This window comes from Styela clava, chromosome 14 (genome assembly GCF_964204865.1).
Source record: "Styela clava chromosome 14, kaStyClav1.hap1.2, whole genome shotgun sequence".
In the NCBI taxonomy this organism is placed as follows: Eukaryota; Metazoa; Chordata; class Ascidiacea; order Stolidobranchia; family Styelidae; genus Styela; species Styela clava.
Genome location: NC_135263.1, coordinates 1,299,049 through 1,325,851, shown reverse-complemented (window position 1 = coordinate 1,325,851; position 26,803 = coordinate 1,299,049). Strand labels below are relative to the sequence as shown.

Here is a 26,803-nt window from a genome sequence, read left to right as displayed (position 1 = left end):
AGTAAATATGGTCTTGAAATGTAAAATGTTTTCTAACAAGTAAACCACATATTGGGAAAACTTTATTTTCTGTTTTTGAGTTGATTGTTTTTTGTCTTGATCAGAGTTGTGACCAGAAAACGTGAAATTACTTGGAAACATGATTTTAAGGCATTTGAATATTTGTTTAACTTGGAACTTATGTAACTCATTTACATGAAAAGCTTATTTCGATAAAGGCCATTTCTAGTTTTCATTTGGATAGTTTCTCACTAGCTCTTGACTTTTCAGTGGTCGTTTAGCTTCAAACGTTTCCGTGGCAACTTGAATTTTTTACAATGTTTCTACTGTTTTGCATTGCTCGAAAATATTGTTAATCATTTGGATTATTTGGCCTTTTTGCATTGGTCTTCGGCATTTTGACTGTTATAATATTTGGCCCTTTATTATTAGGTGAGCTTTTGTGAAATTATCAGCAAATTCTCATAAAATGGATCAGTTAATTTAATCGAATTTGAAACAAAATATTATTGCCAGAGTTTTTCACATTTAAAAAAATATGCGAAATTTCATTTCAATACAAATGATTTTATTACGCCATAAACGAAACACACGCAATCATTGTTTTGCTATAAACACAGACGATGCATTATTACGTCATATATCTCGGTCGCCATCAAGTACCCGATTATTTACGAAACAGATAATTATCCTTCTGCATTATTACGCCACACTTGAAAACTTAAGTACCATCAACAATGGTTTATTGACACGTAACAATATGCGGTTGTACCTTCGTACCTAAATTTACACAGATACATTGTTACATCGGAATATACAACATTATAAGAAGTCAATGGATTGAAAGCAAAAATTCCCAAATATTCCCCAAAATCAAATTGACAACTACATTCTCTCAGAGCAAGGTCCTGATTACACAATTAAATATGAAACGAGTACTGATGGAAGAGTGCAAGTTTGCTCAAAGCAAGGTTCCGAGACCTCAACTAAAAGTCAAAAAAGTACAGAGAGAAAAGTTGTAAGTTTGCTCAAAGCAAGGTCTCGAGCCCTCAAATAAAAATAAAATGAGTACTTATGAAAGAGTTACAATTTTGCTCAACTAAAAGTAAAAATAGTACTGATAGAAGAATTTCAAGTTTGCTCAAGCAAAGTCCCTAGCCCTAAACCAAAAGTGGACAAATTACTGGGCTTGCAAGTTTGCTCAAAGCAAGGTTCCGTGCCACGGAGCTCAATTTGAACTTAATTAAACAAGTACACATCAGCTACTCTGGATTTTGTGTTAAACACTGACTTAGTAAAATTACGAATACAGTATCACCTCTTGAAACTTTTTGATCTTAATTTAAATGAAGTCGCCTATTAGTTCCGTTTCAAGTTTAGCTATTCATTCGTGCATATGAACATCTGGCCTAATTTCCGGACTCACTTAGATTCAAATTATACCATTCTGTAGTTTCGTTTGTGGGATTTGGTTTCATTATTGTATCTAATGGTACTGAGCAGAGTATTTTCTATTGATGCTTCGATGCTCCGATCAGGGGGCAGCCAGGAAATTTCAAAAAAGGGATTCCGAAATTTCTAATTGCCTAGTTAGACCGTAGCAGCTAGCGTGTCTAGAAGTCGGGAAACGTTTTTTCAGGAGTTTTGAGGGTCTTAAATACGTTTCAAGATACGAAAAATTACTATGTATGATACAAAAAATTGATTTTTTTCACATGTCGAATGGGGAGTCTGACCATCAAATCGGATGAGTTCAGTTTATTGAGCCCTGGCGCAGTTTTCATTATTTTATTCATATCAAGTCGCAATGACAAGTAAAAATTATCTCGATTGCCCAATATCACTAATTCAAGAGGAGAAATCGTCCAAGAATGTTAATACTTAAATAAAACGACGTAATGCAGAGATTTCAGTTCGATTCAACACAATAATTGCTCCAGATTTTTTGTAAAAAAAAGTCGATTTACGGTAGAAAACGCAGTAAAAAATTTATTATTGGTAGTTAACTCGACTTGGCTCGCATTTCGGGGTTTAAGAACGCCTACCCAACCTTGTTTAACAATGTCAACATTAGTATTTCGCAATTCAAGCTTTGCAAAATATTTTGTCCAGTCAACCATGACAAAGGAAACGTCAACATAAACTTGTCACGTCAGTCGAAAGTGAGATCTTAACCTCTGACCCACGGAAATGCCTTCTTAACCGGGAACGAGGAAGAAAGACTAAACAAAACCTGTCACGTAAATCGAAAATGACCTTTGGCACCCGGAAATACCTTTGAACCAGGAACAACCAACAGAGACTAAACAGCAACTTTGCCGCATAAAGGTCAATTACAACACAAACAAAACCAATTCGTGTCTGTCAACAAGACACAAAAAAAACTGAATTCCGCCTTAAATTAACTATGAAAGCCAAAAATGTCTTTTTAGAGTAAATTTGCTATAAGCAGGATCATGCGCACCCCCACAGAAATGAAGAAGACACATCTCTGAGCAGAATTACGAACATTCACTCAGAAGTAAAGGAGACTCTCACTGAGCAAAGTTACGGGAACTCACTCAGTAGCAAAGAGGACTCATCTCTGAGCAAAGTTACGCGCACTTACTCAGAAGTAGACAGAACTCATCTCTGAGAAAAGTTATGGGCACTCACTCAGAAGTAATGGAGGCTCATCTCTGAGCAAAGGGGTGGTAGCACAAATCTTGCGAACCTGTACATCAATCTATCTTGTATAGTTATTGAATCTAAACGCGAGACAGATACCGAAATTTAGCGCTTTATCATCTTTATTTTTTTTTCAAGACCATTCAAGCGTGTGGGTTAATTATATTGATCCTCTGGCCCACCTGTGAGCTCACAATGTTTTGTTTATGTTACGTCATAATCATCGCCATAATCAAATAATAAACAAAAAGCAATTTGGCTTTTGGAATGATAGTTTCTAGTTCGTGCTCGATTCCTACTGAACATTTCTATTAAGCGTTTTGCGCCTTAATTCCGAATAAGGCTCTGCACAATCAAGTAACAACTGACACGCAAAAAACTTTTATATTTTGGAGGGGTTTGAACTTTTTCGCTACGGCATCGCCTGCCCGATTTATGACAAAGTTGGTGAAGTAGCGGGCATGAGACTAGAAACCGAAGTATCTAACCAGCGACGCCAATATACAGAGAGTGCTCGGGTTACGACGGTCGCGACTTACGCTGTTTCGAGGTTACGAACGCGCACTCCACAATGCTGTTTCAAGGTTACGAACGCACTCCATAAAAATATTAAAGATAATACTGTACTGTAATATCTGAGCCCTTAAACTGGATTGCGATCAAGAAAATCAGTGCTTTGGACTCCTTGGTTTTCGTCATTTACATCGTAAATGACGTGGACAATTTCGAACTATTACGATTATGAACGAATAATCACTAAGCTTCAGTCACATGGTACACAGTTTCAGTGATACTGTGCGCCATTTTGATTGTTTCGACTTACACTGAAATTCGCTTTACACCGCGTCTCGAGAACGGAGCAATTACATTTGAACCCACGTACATTTGAACCCATGACAATTGCACCTGCATACTATTGCACCTATGGAATTTTTTTTTTGTTTTATGGATATTTGAACTCATACTCACCCTAACCCATGGGTTTTAGCACCCGCATATAGATTGAACCCGCGGATTTACGCATGGGTTCGAATGTACGTGGGTTCAAATGTACGGTCACCCATACGAGCACTAATCCAAGTATTTGCGCATATTCCAGATGTGCATGTATTACTATTCAATTTATATCGTTCGCCATTGATGCGGGGAGCGTACTCTGCTCGACTCGTATTCGACAACCATCTATTTTCGAGAAAAAAGGGATTTTCGTGAAATGGGCGAAATCGGGTAATTTAATGTTGTAATTTCACCGAAATCTTTAACATTTCTAATAAATTTAGAAATTGCCGTTTCAACGCAAAATTTCTAGAAAAGAACAATCGATCACTGTATGTTCAAACTAAAAACATTGTTATTGCTAAAATTAGAACAAAATTCCAAGTTGTAAAACACTTAATTCTAGGTGACAAGGTTTCTCGAATCTGCTAATTATATTCGAAAGTTCCATAATCTGCGTGTTATATTTAAAAATGTTTACAAAGCCTCGTCTGTCACGGGAGCAAGCAGGCAGTCCCGTTGTTATGTGACGTTTTCCTCTCTTCCCGAACAATCTCAGTACGAGAATCCACTGTTTTCTATTTAGCTTTTCGCGCGGTATAATTAGGTCGTCAGGGGCTTGGCCAGGAGGAGGTTGATGGTCAGAGGGTATTTTTGAAATTAAAAATCAAAGCATTTAAATTAAAAATCAAAGCATACATAGCAGTTTTCGTGGCTTGGAGGGCATTTTAGGTGGCTGCGTCCCTGTTGAACGCGTCACCTAAGCCTATCATTCGTTGCACTTTTCTTATACAGTTAGATAATTTTATATGAATTCATGAGCTCTTGACTACTACGTTCGCCCATAAACTTGATCAGATATTAGTCTCCTTTACTTTAAAATGAGTGAGGGCGATCTTTTTTAATGCAAACACTTTTATATAAAATGGCTTTGAAAAATTAAAACCATACAGAATACGTCGCCAATGGTTAAAAATACATCTTAACACCAGAACATCAAGCGAAGGCAGATTAGGAGCTTCCCCGTCTGAAAAAACATTCGAAATGGTAGATTAAAGTACCGTGCACCCAACTATTTCTCCTCTCTTCATTTTTGTTTTTTGTATCACTATGCACTGCTTGCATCTCGCATCTCGCACCCTACTATTTCAAGTTTAATTCTGTAACGATTTGTGTTAAATACAATCAATAAAACATTCTAAACTGCAATTATTAACCAGACACACTGACTCCATTCAACTAAGTAAATAACTAGTGCTTACAAATTCAATAATAATAATTTTGACAAGCTTACTACCCACAGTTTCCCTGCATTGCCCGATGAATGAACCTGGCACCATGAAACTCAGCTTTTAATTAGCCTAATAGCGATCACTTATGCTGCAATCACATGCATGGGATTAGGCTAAGAATGTGTATCGTAACCGCCATAGAGAGAATAAAGCTGAGATATAAAAAGATCAAACGCATATTCGCCTAAACCTAGACGGATTTAGACGCGTACCGTCTTTATTTATAAATATTATAAATCCCGTTCCAATGTAAAGATATCAAGTTCCTTAATATTCGCCGTCGCACTTATTTATCAAAGGTGAACACTGATTCATTACGTGTGTAAGTGACATGATCAAACAAATTTGAAGATTATCGTTCGTGTCACCTCCCGTTTGGGAGTATTCAAAACATTTCGGTCTTCAGAAAATATTAGTTACTCCACCTCAGTGGATAATTTTTTGAAGCCTTGTTTAGAGAAGGGTACGAAATACCCGTAAAAATTAACTCTGTAAATATGAAAACTGAACACCGTAAAATTACGCGTGGGATGAAAAGAAAATTAAAAAAAGGATTCGAAGATCGCGGGCGTTTCATATAGTAACATAGCAAATCCACACACACACACACACACACACACACACCACGCACATTCACTCACACACACCTCATAACATCATTAACATCAACAACGGCTTGTTTATTCCCTTGCTCAGAATGGAGTCGCAAAAACCGCGTCAAAATATACCCTGTTTAAATTATGAGTATGATGAAAAGCTGATTAAGCGCAAAAAGTATTTAAACAGTATTAAGATGATTACAATAATTTAATCCTTCCAGAATATAGTAGCTCCCTCATATTAGTGCTTTGTCCGGAGCCTTGTTCGAAACCTTCTTATTAAGGATATGCGCCCTTCCTGTCGTTTACTATTTTATTTAAACAAACCACAATTTAAAACTAACCACCTAATTTTACACCAAATCATTATTGAATTCCTGACTAATAGCTCGTTAGTCAACTAATGATAATTACGGCTCACAAGTGAATTTACAAATTTATAATTAAAGTTGTTTCTATTTTACTCTAAGTCGACACGGCGTCAAAAATAGTTCTAAAACAGACTATAATGCACGGCTTGTGTGTAACTTTTTGACCTTTTTTTAAATTATAGGGTCGTTTAACCTCATTTTTGATTAAATTTCTCTTCACAGTTGCTTCTAGCAAAGCTGTAGACGATCTGCCATTGCAAGATCAGGAAGAACTATATTTTTGGAAGGGCAAACGCAGATAAACTCAACGCTTTGACCAATAGACCACCTCACCTGGAAACTCAATTTTGTTTTTGATAAAACTTTTCACACTTTTGCCTCTTATACGGCGCTAGACAAACTGTACTAATTATACAGGGAACCACCATGTTTCTTGATACCTAAATTTTCTACGATGCCTTTTTGCATTTTCGCCGCGAATAAAGCTCTGTAAGTAATCATGCACGGCTTTTAAAAATCTGACTCTTAACTTTTTTGATCTTCACATTTTAAATTATAGTTTAGCCTCCTTCTTTTCGATTAACACTTTTTACACCGTCACTTCTAACAAGTGGAAGGACTGGAATTATTCCGGCATCGCCCCCGTCAGGGACAAAGGAGAGGGAGGAGGGGGGTTTATGAAATTTTTAATTTCCGGAAAACGTAGGGTTTCAAGAGTTTTGAGGGTCTAAACAGCGTTCCAAGCTACGAACAATTGCTATATTTAATATAAAAAAAAAAAATTTACATTCCAAAAGTGGGGGACGCGTAACGACCCCCTGGCCACGCCCGTAGCGTTTTTCTCAAATAATATAACATAATATATCAGTGGCTGCTTGTACAGTGCCATGTTCGGAGCGAAAGGGCGAACAAATGTCATAGACAGACAATTAATAATAAGTCCTTGTTCAACAGCAAACTCTCTAAATATAATTTTCTCTCGTATTAATAACACAATCCGAATTATGCGTCTGGAATTCATTCTCTCGTTTAATTAAGGGTTGAAAGATCCAGCTATGCCTTTGATCTGGTCTTTATTAAGGTGTTAACCACAAGCGTTAGCATAAATTCCTTTTATGTTATTATTAGCACGCCTCACCTTTATTTTGTCTGGCTACCGATAGCATCCTAAAGGCAGTTTGACCTTTGAACTATGACTTGACCTCTCTCTTGATTGACGAGTCGGTCAATGATATTAAAACACAGAGAATACCGGTACCACAATCTTTACGACTTCGCCTGATCATCAACGGTCGCGATACCGCCACAAAGTGCGCGTTTTTTAATATTTCACAACGGTCGCGGTACCGCCACAAAGTGCACGTTTTTCAATATTTCAAAGGGTAGGGGTCCGATCTGCAACATCCCCCCCTGCTGGGTACGCCCCTGTGCTAGCTACTTTTATACTATAACTGCTTTTGTGTTAGTGCACTGACCGTGAGGACACTGTAGAAAAAATGAAAACTAGTATATTGTGTAGTTATTAATGTAGCGCGTGCCTATCTACTACTGTTCCTATCTCTCTGCGTTTGTGTTATACAGTGGTTCTCAAACTTTTAGGCCACGATCCCTTTTTAGAATTTGTCAAGTCTCGCGACCCACTTTAATATTAACTAGCTAACAATAAGCTACAAGTATCAGAGAAGCGTTCTAGAATCTAAACAGCATGAAGTCTTAAACAAGTTCCACGGTAAGGATAATAAAGATACAAGCACAACAGCTCTCTGCAATCTTTAAACAATGAAGAAATGTAAATATCCGAAGGAAGGCGGGCAATATCGAATCTAATAAATATATTTTTATTTTTAGTTAGTTTCACGCCCCCTGAAAAAAATGTCTACGCCCCTTTTGTGGGGCGCGCTCCACCGTTTGAGAAGCACTGCGTTAGAGTATGCATTACCTGCAAGGATACTGTAACAAGACGACCGATTTTGCTTTCTTGCGTCACATTATCACAATTTTTATTACTGTAGCGTTTCATCTTACCGAAGTTCCACTTAATAAGAAAGGAACATTCATACCGTGTAGATCGTGTGTCGGTGTAATTTTTCCCCAAAACATAAAATATTTTTGTGACCCCAAAACCGAAAGTGTGTCGTCTCACATTCTCTCGTTCTAACAGACCGATACATTGTGTCGTGATAATATAACACTTGCACGCAACTTTTTATTCTATTTATAGAAAGCAAATTGACTTTGTGACGTGATAAACAGAATTATTACATTACAATTCTTGCAAAATTGAGAGAAATGACGATTATTTGTTTGCTCACAATACAAGTCGTAGGGTGGTGGCTCACGTAACGTTTACGGTTTTCTCCACTGACAAGTCCATGCATATGAAAACAAACTAATCCCATACCCGACATGGAATGGTAACCTTGACGAGAGGCCGTGGTTCGCCATATGGTTGAGCCGTCTTATCTGCTTACCTCTCCCCCGCAATAAATATGTAAATCCTGTCCTAATATACGAGTGACTTGCTCTGTGACTTTTGTACAGTTAGAATAGTGTTTAGTGTGTGCATGAATACGTGTTACTGTATTTCTAAGCAAGTACGGAATATTAGTAGTACTACACTTAAATACAGAATAGAAACCCCATCACGAAAACAATTAAATTTCTCTTCATCTTGGAAACTCTGCTTTACATCCTCTATTGCTAACGCTCTATTCATTGAGAAGCGGACGCCCTCGAAATTGAAACAATATTCGAAATTATTCACCTCGCAGCGGACGCCATCGAAATTGAAACAATGTTCCAAATTATTCACTAAGGAGCGGACGCCTCCGAAATTGAAACAATGTTTCAACTTAATAGGACAAATTTTGAGATAAATCAAAGACGACTTAAAGTGGTTTTGCCGTTTGTTTACGTTTCGGTGTCAAAACATGGTATTGTGACCTATTCAAGTCACTCACCATGAAACAGGGGGATGAGAGATTTGTTCGCCTTTTATGGGGACTGGAATTTATCATTTCTTTTAAGAAAGATGGGTAAATCTACTAAAATTTTGTGGTAAATCGAATTGAAACCGACGCTCTAGAAGTGTGTGTACCAATATGGAGGTAACTAATTTTGTTTGCCTACTTTATATCAAGTTATGTAAAGCCACGGAAGTCAATAGGTAGGAGGTATATTCACTTTGCTATCACAAACAGTCCCCGAACTCGTAATAGAACTGAAATAAGGCAAATTGGAATAAAATTATGGCCTAACCTTAACCTGGTGCACACACTACGGGAGTATCAAAATTTTGTGTTAAATTGAATTAAAGACCTGTATAAAAATTGATGTTCTAATTTAAACCTAATTGCATAAAAGAAAGTTGAAAAATACGTTTTCATAACATCAAAGTCAAAGGATTCGAAAAAGCTTTCACCACTGACTAGCATTACGCATCAAGTGAATTCATAAAGATTACGATTGAAAATTGTGGATTTTTATTATTTGATTGTTCATTTTTTGATTGTAAATGTCTTGTATAAAGCATCTGAAAAGATGAGTAACTCTTATGGTTTACGAAATATATCTAGTTCAGTGTTGCCAACCTATGGATCGCGACCCAAACCTGGATCGCCTGCAAATTTTCTTGGGTTGCTTATATTTCCAACAAAAACCTAAGAGCATGTCTTTGGGCCGCTTTATTTTATATATCTATATATAAATCGTTATAATATATTTTTAAAAATTTATTTGAAAAAATTTGGCTCACTCGATTAAAAGGTTGTGAACCCCTGAGCTAGTTCACTGGTTTTTTGTGCAAATGTTGTTTTGCGGTAGCTGATTGTAATTTTAGGCAGAGATTGTAATTTTGCGAGAATAAATTTGAATTTGTGAGCGCACTTGGCGAAAACTGCTCTCTTATGGTATTGCTAATTTCCAGTACAGTAAGCAGTAAAGTCAAGTAATGTCCAGAGTTTTTATAAAAGCTCGTTTGCAATTTCAATTTTGTTATGAAGTCAGTTCTCAATATATCTTAACCACGTTTGTTATTTTTAAATCAGTAATTGTTTAAGTTCTTTTACTTCATTTAATATATGTATGAGACCAAAAAAAATATGATATCGATAAACTCTCTTTGCAATTTTAAAACTGAGTGAGCACAATATATTAATATTGATAGTGTTTCATTCAACTACTTTTACAATACCCTGCCCAGAGCAGGAAATAATCAGAAAAATGTTATTAATATTTTCAAGATTCTTTTCCTAAATTTTGGAGTGAAATTCAATTTTCCTTGAACTACATTGATAACAAATGACCGTGAAAAATTTCGGAAAATATTTGAAATTCTCAGAAAAAGAGGGAATTCAATATTTTGCTAAAAAAAACAGATTAAAAACACAAAAATTCTTTACATTTCTCAGAAAATTCGTTTTTATTAATATTTCCCAATTTTTATTAGATTTGAATGAATTCTTTAGTGTGGAATCTAAAATTAGAAACCCCAAAAGTATATTGACTAAATAAAAGCGCTAACTAAAATAAAACATGGCTATCAAAACAAAAATCCTAATTTAGAAATCGAATGTAAAAATAAATCATTTTTTCCTCGACGTTCCAATTTCGAAGGATGATTCTTAATTAAATCCAGTTTTGAATATTTAAAAATGTGAAATTTGGGAAAAAAAGATCGCCACGTTTTAAAATAAAAAATTAGTATTTATCCAGTTGGGATTAGAGTTGGGGTTAGGAATCATTTTAAAATTTGAATTTACATCGTAATCTGCATTCCTAATCCAAACTCTAACTAAACAAATACTGATTTTCTTGTATCAGGTTAGGGTTAGGCAATATTTTTAGGTACAAATACTACGGCAGTCAGTTGGCTAATCCCCGAATTCGTAATAGGACTAAAATAAGGAAAATTTGGAAGAAAATTAGGGCCTAATCCTAACTTGGTGCACATCTACGTTCCGGTGTCCGCCATATTGGTTCACGTACTTCGGGAGACTTTGTACAAAAGATCTCCATTCTTAATGAAATAGGTTTACTGTTATATAAAATTATAAAATAATTTAAAATATATATATAAAATTATTTTTAAAATAACTACAACAATTTAACCGAAGCACTTCATAGGTACAATTTGTGTCTGTCAATATAGAATCTTCGTTTAAACATTTAAATATTGCACTTGGTTAAATTTTTTTATTTTCAATTTTAACGAGGTTGTCTTCGCGGCATTCCAAACTCGAATTATGTCGTCATATTTGTTCAACAATTTTTTTTTGTTTGTTCAGCGTTTCTGCAGACAACCATTAGTGACGAAACAATACCACGAATTAGAAAGTAACATTTCAGGATATATATAACTTACACACGGACCATACGAAATGAACGAATCACGTATGGCCACGTGTTATAATTATGTCCACGCCACATTTATTTATTTACGACAGCTGTAGTCTTATCTCTCTAACAAATCAAAATTGTCCCACATTCCATTTTACTAATTGAAACCAGAAATGTTCAACGAGGAAATAGTTTCGGCCTTCATCTGACCCTTGACCCCCAAAAGTTATTTCCGGGGGTTCCGACCGGTGCTCAATTTACTTGGGGTATGATTGTTAAAGTAAATTTGCAGCATGAAAGTGTGCATGACCAATGGCCGTTTATCTCAGAGCAGATTGTAAAGTACAGTACAAAGGGAATTTTTGCGTTAAGCTACAGAGAGAATGCCTAGCATAATTTTTTTTAATAAATTTATGGGTACCTCCCTAATGTGTGTACCAAGTTAGGTTTAGCTTATAATTTTATTCCGATTTTCCCTATTTAGTTTTATTACGAGTTCGGGGACTGTCTGTGTTAGCCAAGTGAATATACCATACCCCTGCCCATGGGTTTCAGTCCCTTCATACAAATTGATGTAAAGTATGCGAACAAAATTAGTTACTTCCATATTGGCACACACACTTCTGGAGCGCCAATTTATATATATGTAGAATATTTTACATACATAAAATATGTGTTTGCTTTTCATTTCACTAGTTTAAAACCAACACTTTTTGAATTGAGTCAGAAAGGCGGTTTTTCAAGTAGCAATGAAAATGAAGTATTCGAACTCACAAATTTGATTTGATAAATGTATTCGATTGGAGTTTTACCAATGACACATCTGTTAAGTTGAAAACTTAAAATTGGCGAAGCTTCGAATCTTCTATTTCAAATAACATATTTCAACTGACTATTAAATTTAGAGACCTTCGATTCGTTCACCTATGCCTATGTATAAGTGTCGGCTGTGGGTTCACGAGTAACAAGTAACTTTTGCTCAAGAGGCCGCAAACACAAAAGTCTTCCAATGATTAGTTTACGAAACACGAAGCAGAAAAGAAGTTCCCATAATCATAAAAAGTGGTCCGATATGTCATAAAAAGAGTTCACACGCGCATAAAAAGTGTTTCCACATGCTATAAAACATGATATTGCAAGGTATATTGCAAGGTATAACAACAAAAGACCAGACTAAATCATCTGAACACAGAAAGTAAAATGACTACCCCAGTAATAGCAAAAATTCAAACAAAATGTAGAAAAAACTGTACCAGCGTCATTTAAAGGTGTGTACCAAGTTTTATTACACAGCGTTCCCATGAAGTATAAAAACATCGAAATTTTGACCGAAATATAACATCATTATTTTTGTTTCGTTACCAGTGCTTTCATTGCCCAAAATGGACAATCTATGCAGTGGCGCATTTTATCTAAAGTTGTTAAAAATTTACCCTTTTTTACTAAATTCGATGGGTCAATGTGGCAATGTCTGTTTATCTTAGTTCAGGATAAGTTAGGTAATTTGTTGCCGTTGCCCACTGGCACTTGTATAAACGAAAAACGAAAACCATTTCTCGCATCAGTGTCTCCTCTCACACAGCCTTGTTCGAAGCCAAAATGTCAAGTCCTCCCATAAAAAGCGCAAATTTTGCAATCCAGAGTTAATGGTTTTTTCTAGCAAACGCGGTAATTCGCTTTTGTTTACGAATCACTTCAGTTTGCGGCGTGTTTGTTTGTGTTGGGGGACACACTGTTTTCCGCTTTGTTACAAAGCGTGACGTAACAATACGTTCCCGCCTTGTTTCGCTTTGGTTTTTTGTTCATTTTAAATAAATTTCGGTCAAAACATTTTAAACTTGTTAAATTTTGTTTGTAGTTATCCGACACGGGAAAATGTAGTATCAGGTAACAATGTCATCCGCCGGTTTTAAGCCCTTTGTTACATAACACTTGAAACTATTTGCGCATTATTTGAAAATAAAAGAATATTTAGAAAAAATGGAAAACTGTCTGCAAAAGCAAACGAAAGGGAACCGCTTTTATAACACCAATAAAAGTCATAAAAAATGACTTCATGAAAAAAAGATAAATTTGCTTTATACATTTACAATACAATTCCATAAAAAAAATGTTTTCAAGTAAGCAGAATAACATTTTTTAGTTCTCCCATACATCATATGTGGTTTTTATACGACGTTTTGATACGTTTTCGAATCCTAACAAGTTCCTGTACAAGCAGTCAATGCTTGGCAAGATGCTATTATTTTGTCAACTTGGGTTTTACCAAATTAAGAGATTATGCAACGTCCATAAGTGAAACTTGATGACTTATTATAATTTCTACCAGAATAATTATTATTATTATAATAGATCGGACCCAAGGCACAAATGAAGTCTTTTTAGCAATAGTTAAATTTTATGGAATGAGTCCCTCAAGACTTTTGCGAGTCGGTATTTATAGTAAAACATGCACAGGTAGGTGCATATTCAGAAACTATCTTGTTGCAGCATCAGAAAAGATCGATCAGGGTGGCGATGCAGCAACAAATCAACTGAAATATCGCCCCGCCTTAAAACTTGAGATAAAAAAAAAATAACAGAATCGAAATCAAGATCAGAAAATTAACGGTGGGCAATTATCCAAAGTAACCTATTCTAAACTGAGATAAACAGCATCAAAGAACATATAATTGGTGGGTCAATGATAGTATCGACATTTTTTTTGCTTCTACCGTGTTTCCTCGTAAATGAAAACCTAGCCTGAATTTTAAAAACGATTGTAATATAAGCCCTCCCCTTAAAATAAGACCTAATCGATAAAGCAATTTTTTTCACTTATGATTTATGAATCTAGAGACTTGCAAGGCATTCCAGAGGATGTTATGGTCATTTATGAATTAATCTATGTTTAACATCATTTTTAAATAAAAAGATATTTAGTATATTTGAAAATATAGTAATTCTCTACTTTGTAAGTTTATATTTGATGAATAAAAATAAAAGCCCCCCCTACCCAAAAAATACAAATATAATAAGGTATGGTATTATTAATTATTAATTAATGGTATTGGTATTATAATCTGTGGTATTTTTCGAAAAAAACATTGGAATAAGACACGGTCCTATTTTTGGGGAAACACGGTAAGCATTCGTGCATATTTGACCCCGAAATTTTAGTCTTCTTACGACAAAGCTGATACACGCGACGCCGAGATGACAAATTAGCACTTACAACCCACACCTGTCGTCTGCTACAACTATATGTATTGTGACGGAAACAAACCATGTTGTATGACAACATAATAATACATCTATAACTGTTTCATCTATTTTGGTTTGTGGTTTGGAGCCTACAAATCAAAATTGTGACTGAGTGGTGAAATAAATATACCATGTATAGGAATCACAATAGAAGCTTTTAAATATGAATTTCACCAATCATTTGAGCACCGTGATCATACATTTGCTCAAAGTAAATGAAATGTTATTTAAACGTCAAAAAAGGTACTAACGGGGGCGGAGCCAGGTGGGCTTCAGAGTTGGAATCCCTCCTTTAAAATAAAACAAATCTAAACAAATCTCTCTACAAGAAAGCACTGATATGTGTAGGTCCAGGTCAGTGTTTCTCAACTTTTTTTTGTCGTGGACCACTTTTGTTGCAGAAATAATTTTGTGGAGCATTGACTTTCTCCTGCAAGAGAAAAACTACAGGAAAAATAAACAAATTCTTTTTGCAAAGACAGGCATTTCCTCTTTAATATTTAAACAAAAACTACCATTCAAAAGCAAAAATTGCATTAAAATTCATTTGTTATACAATCAAATTTAACTAGTAATCAATAAGTTTCGGAATTTGTAATGGATTCAATTTTAAGACTTAATGGTGCCTTTGCTGGTTAAATATTCCGGGTTCGAAACTTTTTTTGAATGATATATACATAGCAATTGTTCGTAGCTTGAAACGCATTTTGGCCCCAAGACTCTTGGAAACCTACGTTTTGCGGACCCGCTAGCTGTAACGGTCTAAAATAGGAATTTCAGACCCCCCCCCCTCCACTGAAAATTATTGGCTACGCTTCTGGGTACATATAGCAGAGTGACTATTATTACGTAATGTCCAACAGTCACAGTTCTTACCATAACGCTAACAACATAACTCCTGGTACAAAGATGTCTACTTCCCCAACCTCAGGCATTTTCTCCTCTATCTTAGGCTGAATATCCCATTTCGTAACTAAACCATATAGCATACTGAGAAATAGTCTAATATTTGACGTTTCTCGAATTTAGTCAACATTTTGCAGGCACTATCTTGCAAAGATTTTCACTTGTAATATTCACGTTGCGCGCAACGAAGATGGCCCAAAACCGCTTTGCAAATAAGAAAGACATGGGCGCGCATTCAACAGACAAGTTCTCAAACTAGAGCGTTATGTTAAAAATATTTCGACGCGATTCTAAAATTTGAATTTTTTTAATTTTTTTTTTTTTTTGCCGGCTCTATTTTACGTAATTCTCAGTTCAGAACAATCCCGGCTCTTAAACTAACCATGGAATTCTATTTAAAAATATTCAATTTTTAGAAAATAATTTGTTCGATTTGAGCCAGTCTTCTTGTCTCTATCTCACCCTGGATGCTCACCTAATAACTACTCCGAAATATCAGTCTTAACAACATTGGCTCCCGATCGTCCTAATAACCCATATTACTGACCCACAACCCCCGAGATGCGCTGCCAGAGCTTTCGTTTTCGTTTTATCAAAACGCGTGACGGACTCGCTTCCTACCAATGATAAGACAAAGGAAGAAGTCTTGAAGACAAATAGTAAAGTTAATAAACGTATATGGTTGATTAGAGAGGGCCGTGCCTAACCCTTGCTCTTTTTTTCTACTTCTGTGTTAATACAACAGCTCTCAACATATTTGGAAAAATTCAGGATTTACCTATTTATCCTAGGCGATAAGAAAGCCATACGTGCGGCTAAGTCATATGGTGAACCACGGCCCCACGTCCGGATACCAGTAAATGTCGGTTATCGGATCAGTTAAAATCAGTTATTTTCAGATGCATGGACTTCTTGATGGTGAATGTTACATAAACCACCACGCTTATAGGGTTGAGCTTATTTCTTTCTGCTTTTGTGTTAGTGTACCCGTATGCATCTGAAACGAATAACTGACCAACTATTCCCATAATAAACATAGACTAATAACTGGTTTGCCATAGCGGTCTGGAGTAATAAACGACTTGAATTGAATTGAATAAGATTGTTGTTTTATCGGCTTTCCTTTTTCACTTGATAAATACGAAAACATTCGTCAAAAAAAAAATCAAAATGTTTATATTGAGATGCTAATATATCTTGCATTGGGTGATAATTTAATAATCGACTAAGCATGACTCTTTATTGGGACACGCCCTAAAAACGCCCTCAACAACTGTCCTGATCAGTTGGCCTCATATTCAATCTGCCCGCGATGCGACCATGGTGAACCACAACGCTCTAAGACTACGGCAAACTACGACCCGCGGGCCAAATCTGGCCCGTTGGGTAATCAATTCTGGCCCGCACAATGCTACCACAACCAGACTAAATTCAATTTTTCTATTGATTTTAGTTAAAAAAAATAGCTTAGGAAATTTGTTGAGATTGCGATTAAATTTAGGTTCTAGTACGAGGCCTATTGTTTTTCCACTTTTGCTTTTGTAACACTGTGAATATTGTTCATAAAATATAACTCTTTACGTCACACTCACATTGCCCACCAGTCTAGGTTAGTAAATTTTTTGAACCCTGGTCCAAAAAAATGCCCACCCCTGCTCCACCTACCATCGAAGCAAAATTTCTCCATTCCTAATATCATACTTTCATCTCTTCGCTCTCACGAAATAAACAACACCTGCTTATACTGAAGTCGACAATAACATGAACGTGTACATAAGACGGAACCTCTTAATACGCTTGGAAATGTTATCTAATCCTTCCTAAAATCACAAACTAAAGAAGATGTCACGTCAAGTCGGGTCGCCCATGGACACGGTTGGTGCGAGTGTTCTGCCTGTATTATCGCTACTCCAAGAATTAAAATAGGCCTAGTGGTACAAAAATAACTTTTACATTCAAATTTTCATGTCATTCCAGCCTAAGAAACACTCTACAGAACAATATTATCAAGCGATGAAAATAGTAAAAACAGAGATTTTTTTGTGAAGTAGCAATTAAAATCAGTTTTGCGCCTTGCATTGTGACCCCTCCTACTGTTGTGTTGCCCTCGGGAGGCCACGGGCACCCAGTTTGAAACCGCTGATCTAAAATATCCTATCCTAAAGTAAAGGATGTGAAACAAAGCCATTATATAAGAGCCAGATAAGGTTAGAGTGAGTAAGAAGGCCTACAACCTAAACTAACCTAACTGACTCTGTGATAAACTGAATCGAAGAATACAAATTCTAAAATCAACGACGAGGTAACAGCACTAGCACTATAGTACCCAGAGTTCCGCTGAATTGAACATGCATTTCCATAACGAGCTCAACTTCCGAAGCTAATATACCGTTACGTGAATGCTTCATCTGTATTTGGTGATAGAAATCGGTCGTAACAACAAGCGACCACCGGCGTAAGTTTGATTTTATAGAAAAATGTACTTATCTACGTTATAAACAAGGTGTCCAAAAAAGTTCGCCCGATTTTATAGTGATAACAATTATAAATTTCCTTGTCTTTGTCTATTAATAGTTCTTATTGGGCTTGTAGTTCTCATTTATCATACAATAAAATTTGTTTAAACTTTCAATTGTTATTGCTATGAAACGGGCAAAATTTTTAATTGTTATTATTATAAAATTGCGCAACATTTTCTGGACACCCTGTAATATATAATTTTTTCGGAACAAGATTTTAATTAAAAGTGATACTGAGAATTACTATGTTAATTCTTTTAGGTTTATTTTCACGACAGCGATATGTCAACATATAGCGATTGGGACGAGAAAACAGTTCTAATGTATATATATATAAATGCTTTTATACAAGCAAGCAAAGTCAGAGTCTCTTCTTTTTAAGTGATAATCCATTCCCCCAAACTTAACTCAAAGCGAGAAAGCTGTGCCTCTTTGCCATAAGCGAGTTTTTGAAATCGAGACGTAGCTTTATTTGAGCAGAACAGTAGCTGCTAAGTTTTTACGCCGTGATACTTCCCACATACATATACAATTACTATTGAGCAACAATTCAATACAAATATAAAATAAACACTGAAATTAATAATATTAGAAAATACTAAAAATGAAAGCAGCAACTTTTAGGTTTCAGTTGAATAAACATGCGACCCCAGGAAAATTTTCAAGCGATACTATTTTATGTCGCGACCTATAGGTTGGGAAACACTGCTATAATACATAGAATACTTAGATAAAAAACATGCCCCGAAAAGGTCAGAATAATAAGGAAGGGTCATGGCTGATTGTTTACCTGTAACTTTGAGATTTCAGTAATCATCTCTTATTCTTTGATAGAGTAAACCTAGTAAATCGGAGGCATATTTGCTCAAATCCTTTCCATCAGCACAAACTTAAGGCAAAGATACGCTGCATATAAACTGCAATACCATGACGATACACTTCCTCTGTGGTTTACTCAGGGCGGGGAGAGGGGGTCTCCGCACTACTAGTGTATCGGGGGTGTGGCGCTTGTTGGTTCCATTGATTGTTATAAAATGCCTTATGACATCATATCTCGATATGACGTCAAAATTATATTATGTCTACACTTTTTTTTTGTAAGTTTCATTGCATTGAGACTAAATGTGACGTCACAATATAATTCACTGACGTCACCATGTTACATTTTTGTGACGGCACATTAAAAAGTTGTGTTGTCATATTTCAAAACCGTGAAATACGCGAAACAGAAATCCCTGCCTAATAAGCCAATTGCATTGAGAAAGGATAACAAGGCTAACCAATTTATATTAAAATATATTCTTAAGTGAGTATTTTATTGGTATTTTATCCACTTGGCATAAATCAGTAATAGATAGATTCATGTTACTCTCAGACCACGCCTCTTCTCCGTATTTCAGACAGCACTCAGTGTTGAACTTACGCCACTCATATTAACATTTTTTTCATTCATCTTTTAATAACACAGCGGCACCAATAAAACTGGTCATCACGTTATTGAATCATTCACAAACAAATTTTCGTCAGTGTGACGTAACACAAAATCAAAATGCCCATAGTGCCCTCACAAATAAGATGAATAATTAAAAATAATATGATACGTAGTCCCTCACGAGTTGCGTAAATGGGCCCGTGCCATGGCTCTCTGGCCATATATTGCACTCTTCTGGTTTAAACAATTTGCCTTTGCAAGTCTCTTTATGTCAGTGGTTCTCTAACCAGAGGCCCGTGGCCCACCAAGGGAGCCACAGAGCAGCTGGAGGGGGTCACCGTTCCAGGCGAAAATTGATTTTACTTTTCCTCTTATTAGAAAACTCCTTGTTCTTCCTAGTTTCATTGCTTTACAAGATTATTTCACAGGGCGTTTTTCCTTTATTGAGCATGAATTGTTTGAAAATAATCGAATTTGGAATCTACCATTCAATGGAACACTATAAATACCACTGGAATAATAAATAGAAGGCCATGATTGGCTAAAAGCTACTCCAGAAGAGGGTCTTGAGATATATAAGGTTGGGAACCACTGCTCTATGTAATGCGTATCCCCCACTTTCTATGCGTATTTCCTACTTCTCGTCCTTTGCTCGTATGCGTCTACCAGTCGCGTGCTCTTTTCACCGCACATACGACCACACAACCAGCAGTGATGTCAACTCATAACTACGCGACTAAGTACAAAAACCACTTCACAAGATGACTAAAAGTACAAAGACTTAGGAACACGCGAACTTTAACTTGAGTTTCACACTTTTGTGTATTTTTATCGAGGGTTTGCGTGTTTGTGGGTTCCACGCATGGATTACAGAATTGGGAGTTATTTGCATTCAACGTATGTTTCAAATGAAAATATGGAAGAAGTTTCATGTCCTGAACCAAAGGACAAGAGACAGAGTACCATAGACTACTGCTGCTTACCTATACGGATTCAGTGGCCTTGTATTTAATCGTTGGTTTCGCGCTAATTCTGGTGTGAAATATCAAATTAAACCAACATGTAATGACGTTCGAGTTTTTATGACTGAACTTGAAAGATTAGGCCTAGTCAAAGACAGCACCCTACGTCACTGCCAAGGGAACGAACGGTCTTGGCGCCACTGCCACTTATGCACTTTTCTACGGACCCAATGCTGTTTACAAGTGTAGATTGAATTTACCCAAAATAGTAAGAGGTAAAATTACTTTGATTGTTATTCTGTACATGGTTAAAAGCAGTCCCTGGATTCAAAAGTTTAGAAACGAGTTCTCTTTTGATTGAAATCATTAACAACGTTCCCCATTTTCAGGGAAACCAAGATCGGGTTCCCATATCACCATATTCCAAGAACGGGTTCGCTAGGGCCCCGTGGACACCACCACAGGTAAAGGGGTAATAAAAAGTAAAGGCTTTGTTATGTTATTATTCCTATGATTTAACTGTAATATCGGTTTTTTTTGTCCCGAGACATCAATTAAAGCTTTTATATCCATCATGTTCATGTATACGTTACGATTGACGGTATCAACTTTTCTCACTTCGCGTACTTGCTCCAGCATTGTGGCTAGCAATAAAATTATACAACAATTTGGTTTGTGCGTATTGTGGCAACACAATAAACAATGTACCTTCTGTGACGTCAACATCTGGTTGTCTTCCTTTTATTTTCATCAAATCTTCAACGTCGTCAAGGACAGTTGGGACAATGGAAGTGTCTTCTATTGCGTCACTTTGCCTCCGTGTCACGTGAATAACAGGGTCTGTATGATGTGATAAATAAGCGGTGAAACTAGGGAGCATGAAGGTACATTGGCACCAACAAAGCGTTAAATGAGCAGGTTTGCTGGACAGATCAGCGGACTATCGTAACGAAATAAAATGTTCCCTACACCCCATAAAAAGGGTTCCTATGAAGTTTAATAAAACAACAGGCTATTTCTTATAGGATCCGGAGACGATGGAAACGTGTGACCTCGAGGGGGCGGTACCGAGCGAATTCTCGAATATTGAAATATTTAAAAAAGGGGAGAAAATACTTATAAATATTAATAAAGCTATATATTGTGATTCAAGAGTCTTACTGCATTTAAATTTTTTTTTTGTAGCGTATCTGCTGAATCACGTAGAATAGTTATCTTTATTCTTGCTACGTCATTCTTCCATCATATTCATACGGATACTACAGAACAAGAGCATCCAGAAAGCCATTCGATAGCATATGTCTTGAAACGGTTGTCTACACCAGAGCTACTCAACTATTTTTATCGAAGATCCGCATACAAAACTTATTTAAAAAAATATTAATAAAAATTATTTGGGTCCGGTCTTTCCAAAAATTATATTTCAGCATCCACACGAATTTCCTCGGCCGACTAATGATTATTAGCTAATCAAGATTGTTTATTATGGTGTTATTGATCGTTTTATATATATTTAAATCTATAAAAGTGATTTCATAAAAAGAAACTTCAAAAGTGGGGCAAATGATCCAAAATAAAGAATTAGGCGCAGTCCGGATCGAATACCCGAAAGGTCCGGATTCGGATCGCGGTCCGCCAGTCGAGTAGCCCTGGTCTACAAGTTAAGCAAATTAAAAACGAGAATATCGGTCAGAGATCGAAGACTTATCTATCGAAAGTTAGGGGATCCCCAAAACAGCGCTCTTACTCCATAGTGACACCTTGTGTTCCATCACTAATTAATTAATAACTCGCTAATTATACGACATAATTCATCCAGAATCAATAGGCTTCTGGTCCGACATATGATGAATGCACATGCAAAATCTGGAGCAGATTCAATCTCACTTTCGTGAGATATCGCGTGCATTTAACAGACAAACAGATAGACAAACAGACAAATACCTATCAACATACTTACCGATTAAAATCGATAAGTAACAAATGGCGATCTATATAGCAGACCTTTTGCCCTATGCATGAAAAAGCATGATGAACTTCAGGTATTTTGAGTGCGACGCTAAAATAGTACGTATCTTGATCAGAAGTTTTTTGTACAGCGAAGTCATGGGGTTAAGAATTTAAGCTGATGTTTTCAATCTACAATGCCGAATAAGGCTGGGCTTTTCAAATTAAATATTCGAATTGAATAGTACATAATTCGAATCGGTTCAACGAAAAATATCGAAGCGCCGTTTTTACTTGGACGACAACGGTGATGGATTCTACGTTTTCAGTAATTTATGAGCATGGAGATTCATTATAATGAAAAGTTACATACAATTATATATTTCCCAAGTATTCGAAATTTGATTCGATTCGAAAAAATATTCGATTCGATTCGAAAATCATCAGATATTCAAAAATGCTCAGCCCTAATTCTGATATAATCTATTATTCTATTAGGACCTTAGGTTTGAAACACTAATATTATACTATCCTAAGTAATATCTTGTCACAAAAAATTATGACTTGGGAATTAAAGTTATTTCAACAGTTTGTTTAAAAGCAAACGGTTTCAATTTATTGTCTATGTTTGCTTTGAAACAGAACACATTATTTGCTCATAATAATTCAAATTACAGGAGAAATAAATAAGACAAACAAACAGTTAACAGATTTATGATATTGAGAGAACTAATTAATAACTCCGGGAATTTTCCGCTTGTTGTGGTCGCATTTGGTTGCTGGGAAGTTGGTCTGGGCTATATAGGGTGTCCATGAAATCTTGAAAAAATTTAAAATTGCAAAGGGACATTATCGATACCATATATTGTTTCGACCCTCACTGATGTATTAAATAAAAATACTTGAACAATTACTGATTAAAAAACAACAAATCTGGTTAAGATATATTGAGAACTGACTTCATAACAAAATTAAAATTGTAAAGGGGCTTTTTATATGTATATGCACATCACAAAACCGTCGTGCCAAAAACGTAATTTGATAATAACGCATAGAGAGACTGATAGGGTCGAATACTTCTGTTCCGCATCTAAACGTTGAAGAATATGGTTAGGTTATTGCACAAAAATATTCGATAACTTCGGTAGCGGCTAATTTATGTAACTGTGACCCAAGTAAATAAGTTAATCTCCGTGAATATTTATTCTCTTTGTATCCCGATTTGCAGTTTGGAAGTTGACTGCGTTGGCATGTCGATATGCACAAAGTGTGGCTGCAACAAGTGGTGGAATTCAGCCGGTTCGTACCGGTTCTATAGAACCGTCTCACGGAATTTTATGAGATCAGCGAACCTGTTAGCATTACTGAAAAAACATGACTTTTTGTACCAGAACCGGCTGAAAAATATGTGATTGAACCGGCTGACCGGTTTCTTTTTGAAAAAAAAAAAATTGAATCCCACCACTGGCAGCAACTGCCGCTTTAATAGTAACGTAGTCGGAAATTTTTAAGAGGAGGGGATTCTGAAATTTCTAATTGCCAAGGTAAACGTGTGATATCAATAATCGTAAGACTCCAATATGAGCAAAAACTTTGCTGAAAAAATCGGCGGACGAGCGTGACAAAGGCTGCCAAGCATGGCGAACTGATAATTTTAAATTCGGGGTAGTGATCGGTTGCTTCTGAGGGTATAAAGACAATCATTTAAAAAAGTGATCATCTTATCTGAAAGGTGGGAATTTAGTCTGGACTCTGTCAGTGTGTCAATTCGCGCATTGTGAGACCATCACGTATGGATTGGGAGGGAGAAGTCCCATAATTTTTTCTCAATATTTTTAATTTCACTTTGTCTGTGTTTTATGCTCAATATAGCGATACAATCGCAAAATACATACTCTATATTCCGAGAGCTTTGTGGTCCTTCATACCATTATGCAACTGCTATTTAATTGCGATCATCGACGATTTATGTCTTTTTCTATTTGCGCAGACAAGTAACCGCTCCCTACTAAATACCGTCTACAGCGACCAGAACGTGGGTGAGCAAATACTAAGTCTTTTGTGTGCAGTAATTTATCCGTTTGTTTTGTCATAAATCTCATTGTTAACATGGGTTATCGATTATGACGAAGCCTCAAAAACACGAAGTACCATTACGAGGACATAATATTTTGGATTTGGAAAATTATGCTGTCATAACTCTCAGTCATAAAGATATTGTGGCATCACAGTGGTTTGTTTCATGTGGGTTTCATGGAATGTTCTGCCCGACAGTGACGCAATAAAGCAATATTGTTCACGCAATAATGCTGTCAATTTTAAAGTCATTTATGGCGGTTGTATATCACAATATGTTTCCTCTGCTTTATTTAACATGTGATTTGTTGCGTCGCCACACCTTGTGATATTTGGGAACCGAAATTATTTGAATATGTGTAATAAGTCACCATGTCTTATATATATGGACTACGTTTTACCGAACCGGTATTTTTTGCAGTTGTCATTTTTATGAGGCGTTCTTAGACTTTTACTCCGAACAAAGCTCTGGACCAGGGTGGGCAAATTACGGCTCGCGGTTCGCATCCGGAGTGTTTCATCCGGCCCACTTGTGTCTTTGTAAAATACGACTATAGTTTTTATAACTTTTTCTTAAAAATATCGACGAAAACCATGTCATAATGACCCCTATTGTTACTTTGTGCTTCTTTTCATTATATAAACGTCAGCCTAGATGTTGGACTAACTTTTGTGAATAAACTGTTTTTTATTCATAGGTTTTTATATTGAGTTTTGAGCCTTCGGACCAGTAACCAAGTCTGTTATATGTAACTGGCCCTTTCAGAATAGTAATTGCCCACTCCTGCTCCAGACAAAAACGTATTGTGATAAAAGGAGCTGCCATGTTCCAGGCTAGAGAGTTCGGAATATTTCAATTTCCTTTGACTTCATATTGTCTGTATGACTGTATAACTTCACCAAGGCAATGTCAAACCGTACAGCAAATAATATAAGTTTTCCCAATATCTATCTTCGACACGGGCAAATTACGGCCGCGGGTCAAATCAGTCTTGCTGGGTAATTTAATCTGGGTCGCCCGATGCTGCCACAGCCAAACTAAAATCAAATTTTGATGTTTTAGCTAAAAAATTGCTCAATGAATTTGTTGAGATTGCGATTAAATTTAGTTTTGGCACGGGGCCGTTTTGTTTTCCGCATTCGCTTCTGTAACATTGTTGATATTGTTCTTAAGATGTAACATTTTTTACGTCACACTTACATGGCCCGCCAGTCTAAGTGGTCAAAAAACAGTGCCCACCCCTGGTCTATATATAGATACGTATTTCTCATTTTTTTTTCTGGGTATATATCATTGTACAAATAAAGGATAAAGGGGGCTCCCGAAGTATGCGAACCAAGATGGCGGACATCGGAATGTAATGTGTGTACTAGGTTAGGGTTAGGCCATAATTTTAGGTATTAATACTACGGGAGGCTCTTGGCTAGTCTTCGAACTGATAATAGGACTAAAATAAGGAAAATTGGAAAAAAATTATCGCCTAACCCTAACCTGTTACCCATGTTACGTTCCGATGTCCGCCTTCTTGGTTCGCATACTTCGGGAGCACCGGATAAAGAGTACAGTAGGTTAATTCTAGGTACTGTATACTATAAATGATTGAATTTAATAATTAGTAAGTATAATAACGTATAGATAATCGTCTTTGTTTTACGCCAACGAGTCGTAAAGCAAAGTGACTTTTGTAGTGGTTTTATTCTTAGTTAAAAAAAAAATAGACGTCATAGACTAATGACGTAATTACGAAAAACGTATAAAAAAAATTCTTAACTACCTTGAAATTACATCATACGCTAATGACGCCACATCAGAAAAAATGATAAAACGTTTTTACCCTATTGCCATAAAAGTACGTCATAGACTGATGACGTCATATTAAAAAAAATTCATACCTTTTTTACTTCTTTTTGTTTTTGAAGTCGATTGTTGAATGAAAAGTATGAGAACAATGGAGACAATTAATTTCCTTGAATGCATTATGTCGTAATAAACCATATTATTATACAAATATTTAAAATCGATGTTGACAATTCTGAAATAATTTCATAAAGGAAAATACAAGAATAACATAATTGGATTATTTCAAAGACATCACAGCATAATTGATAAGGTCCTAAAACAGTTATCTCAATAAATAAAAATCTCGAAGTTCCATATATGCCTTAAAGATGATCATATATGAGATGTATAAACAGTTCTTAGAAGCATGTATCGTACTATTTTTGAAAAAGTACGATTATCTTCGGTCCTCGCTTGTTCATGGTAAAATCGTCCCTTTGTCATGGACAATAAAATGTTCAAATTTGAAACTTTTGAGCAGCAAAGTCACAAAATCAATAAATTTATAAAGAAATTTAATTAGAAAGATAAATCTAGACTTTATAATGCAATTACGTTGGATGGGATCAGAGAGTGCGTAAGAGATTTCTATGTTGCCCATAGCAACGATTTGAAA

At 36.0% G+C, this 26,803-nt stretch overlaps 1 protein-coding gene across 1 annotated transcript in view; it reads right to left on the bottom strand.

The window, feature by feature from the left end:
- LOC120327393 (R-spondin-2-like) overlaps window positions 1-26,376 on the bottom strand; it is a 46,475-nt gene extending 20,099 nt beyond the window's left edge. The window contains exons 1-2 of the mRNA XM_039393774.2: window positions 26,241-26,376; window positions 21,033-21,164 (exon numbers count right to left, since the gene is read on the bottom strand). Coding sequence (XP_039249708.1) covers window positions 21,033-21,164; window positions 26,241-26,343 — 235 coding nt within the window. The 5' untranslated portion in view covers window positions 26,344-26,376. The remainder of the gene's footprint in view (window positions 1-21,032; window positions 21,165-26,240) is intronic.
- Between the last annotated feature and the right edge of the window lie 427 nt (window positions 26,377-26,803).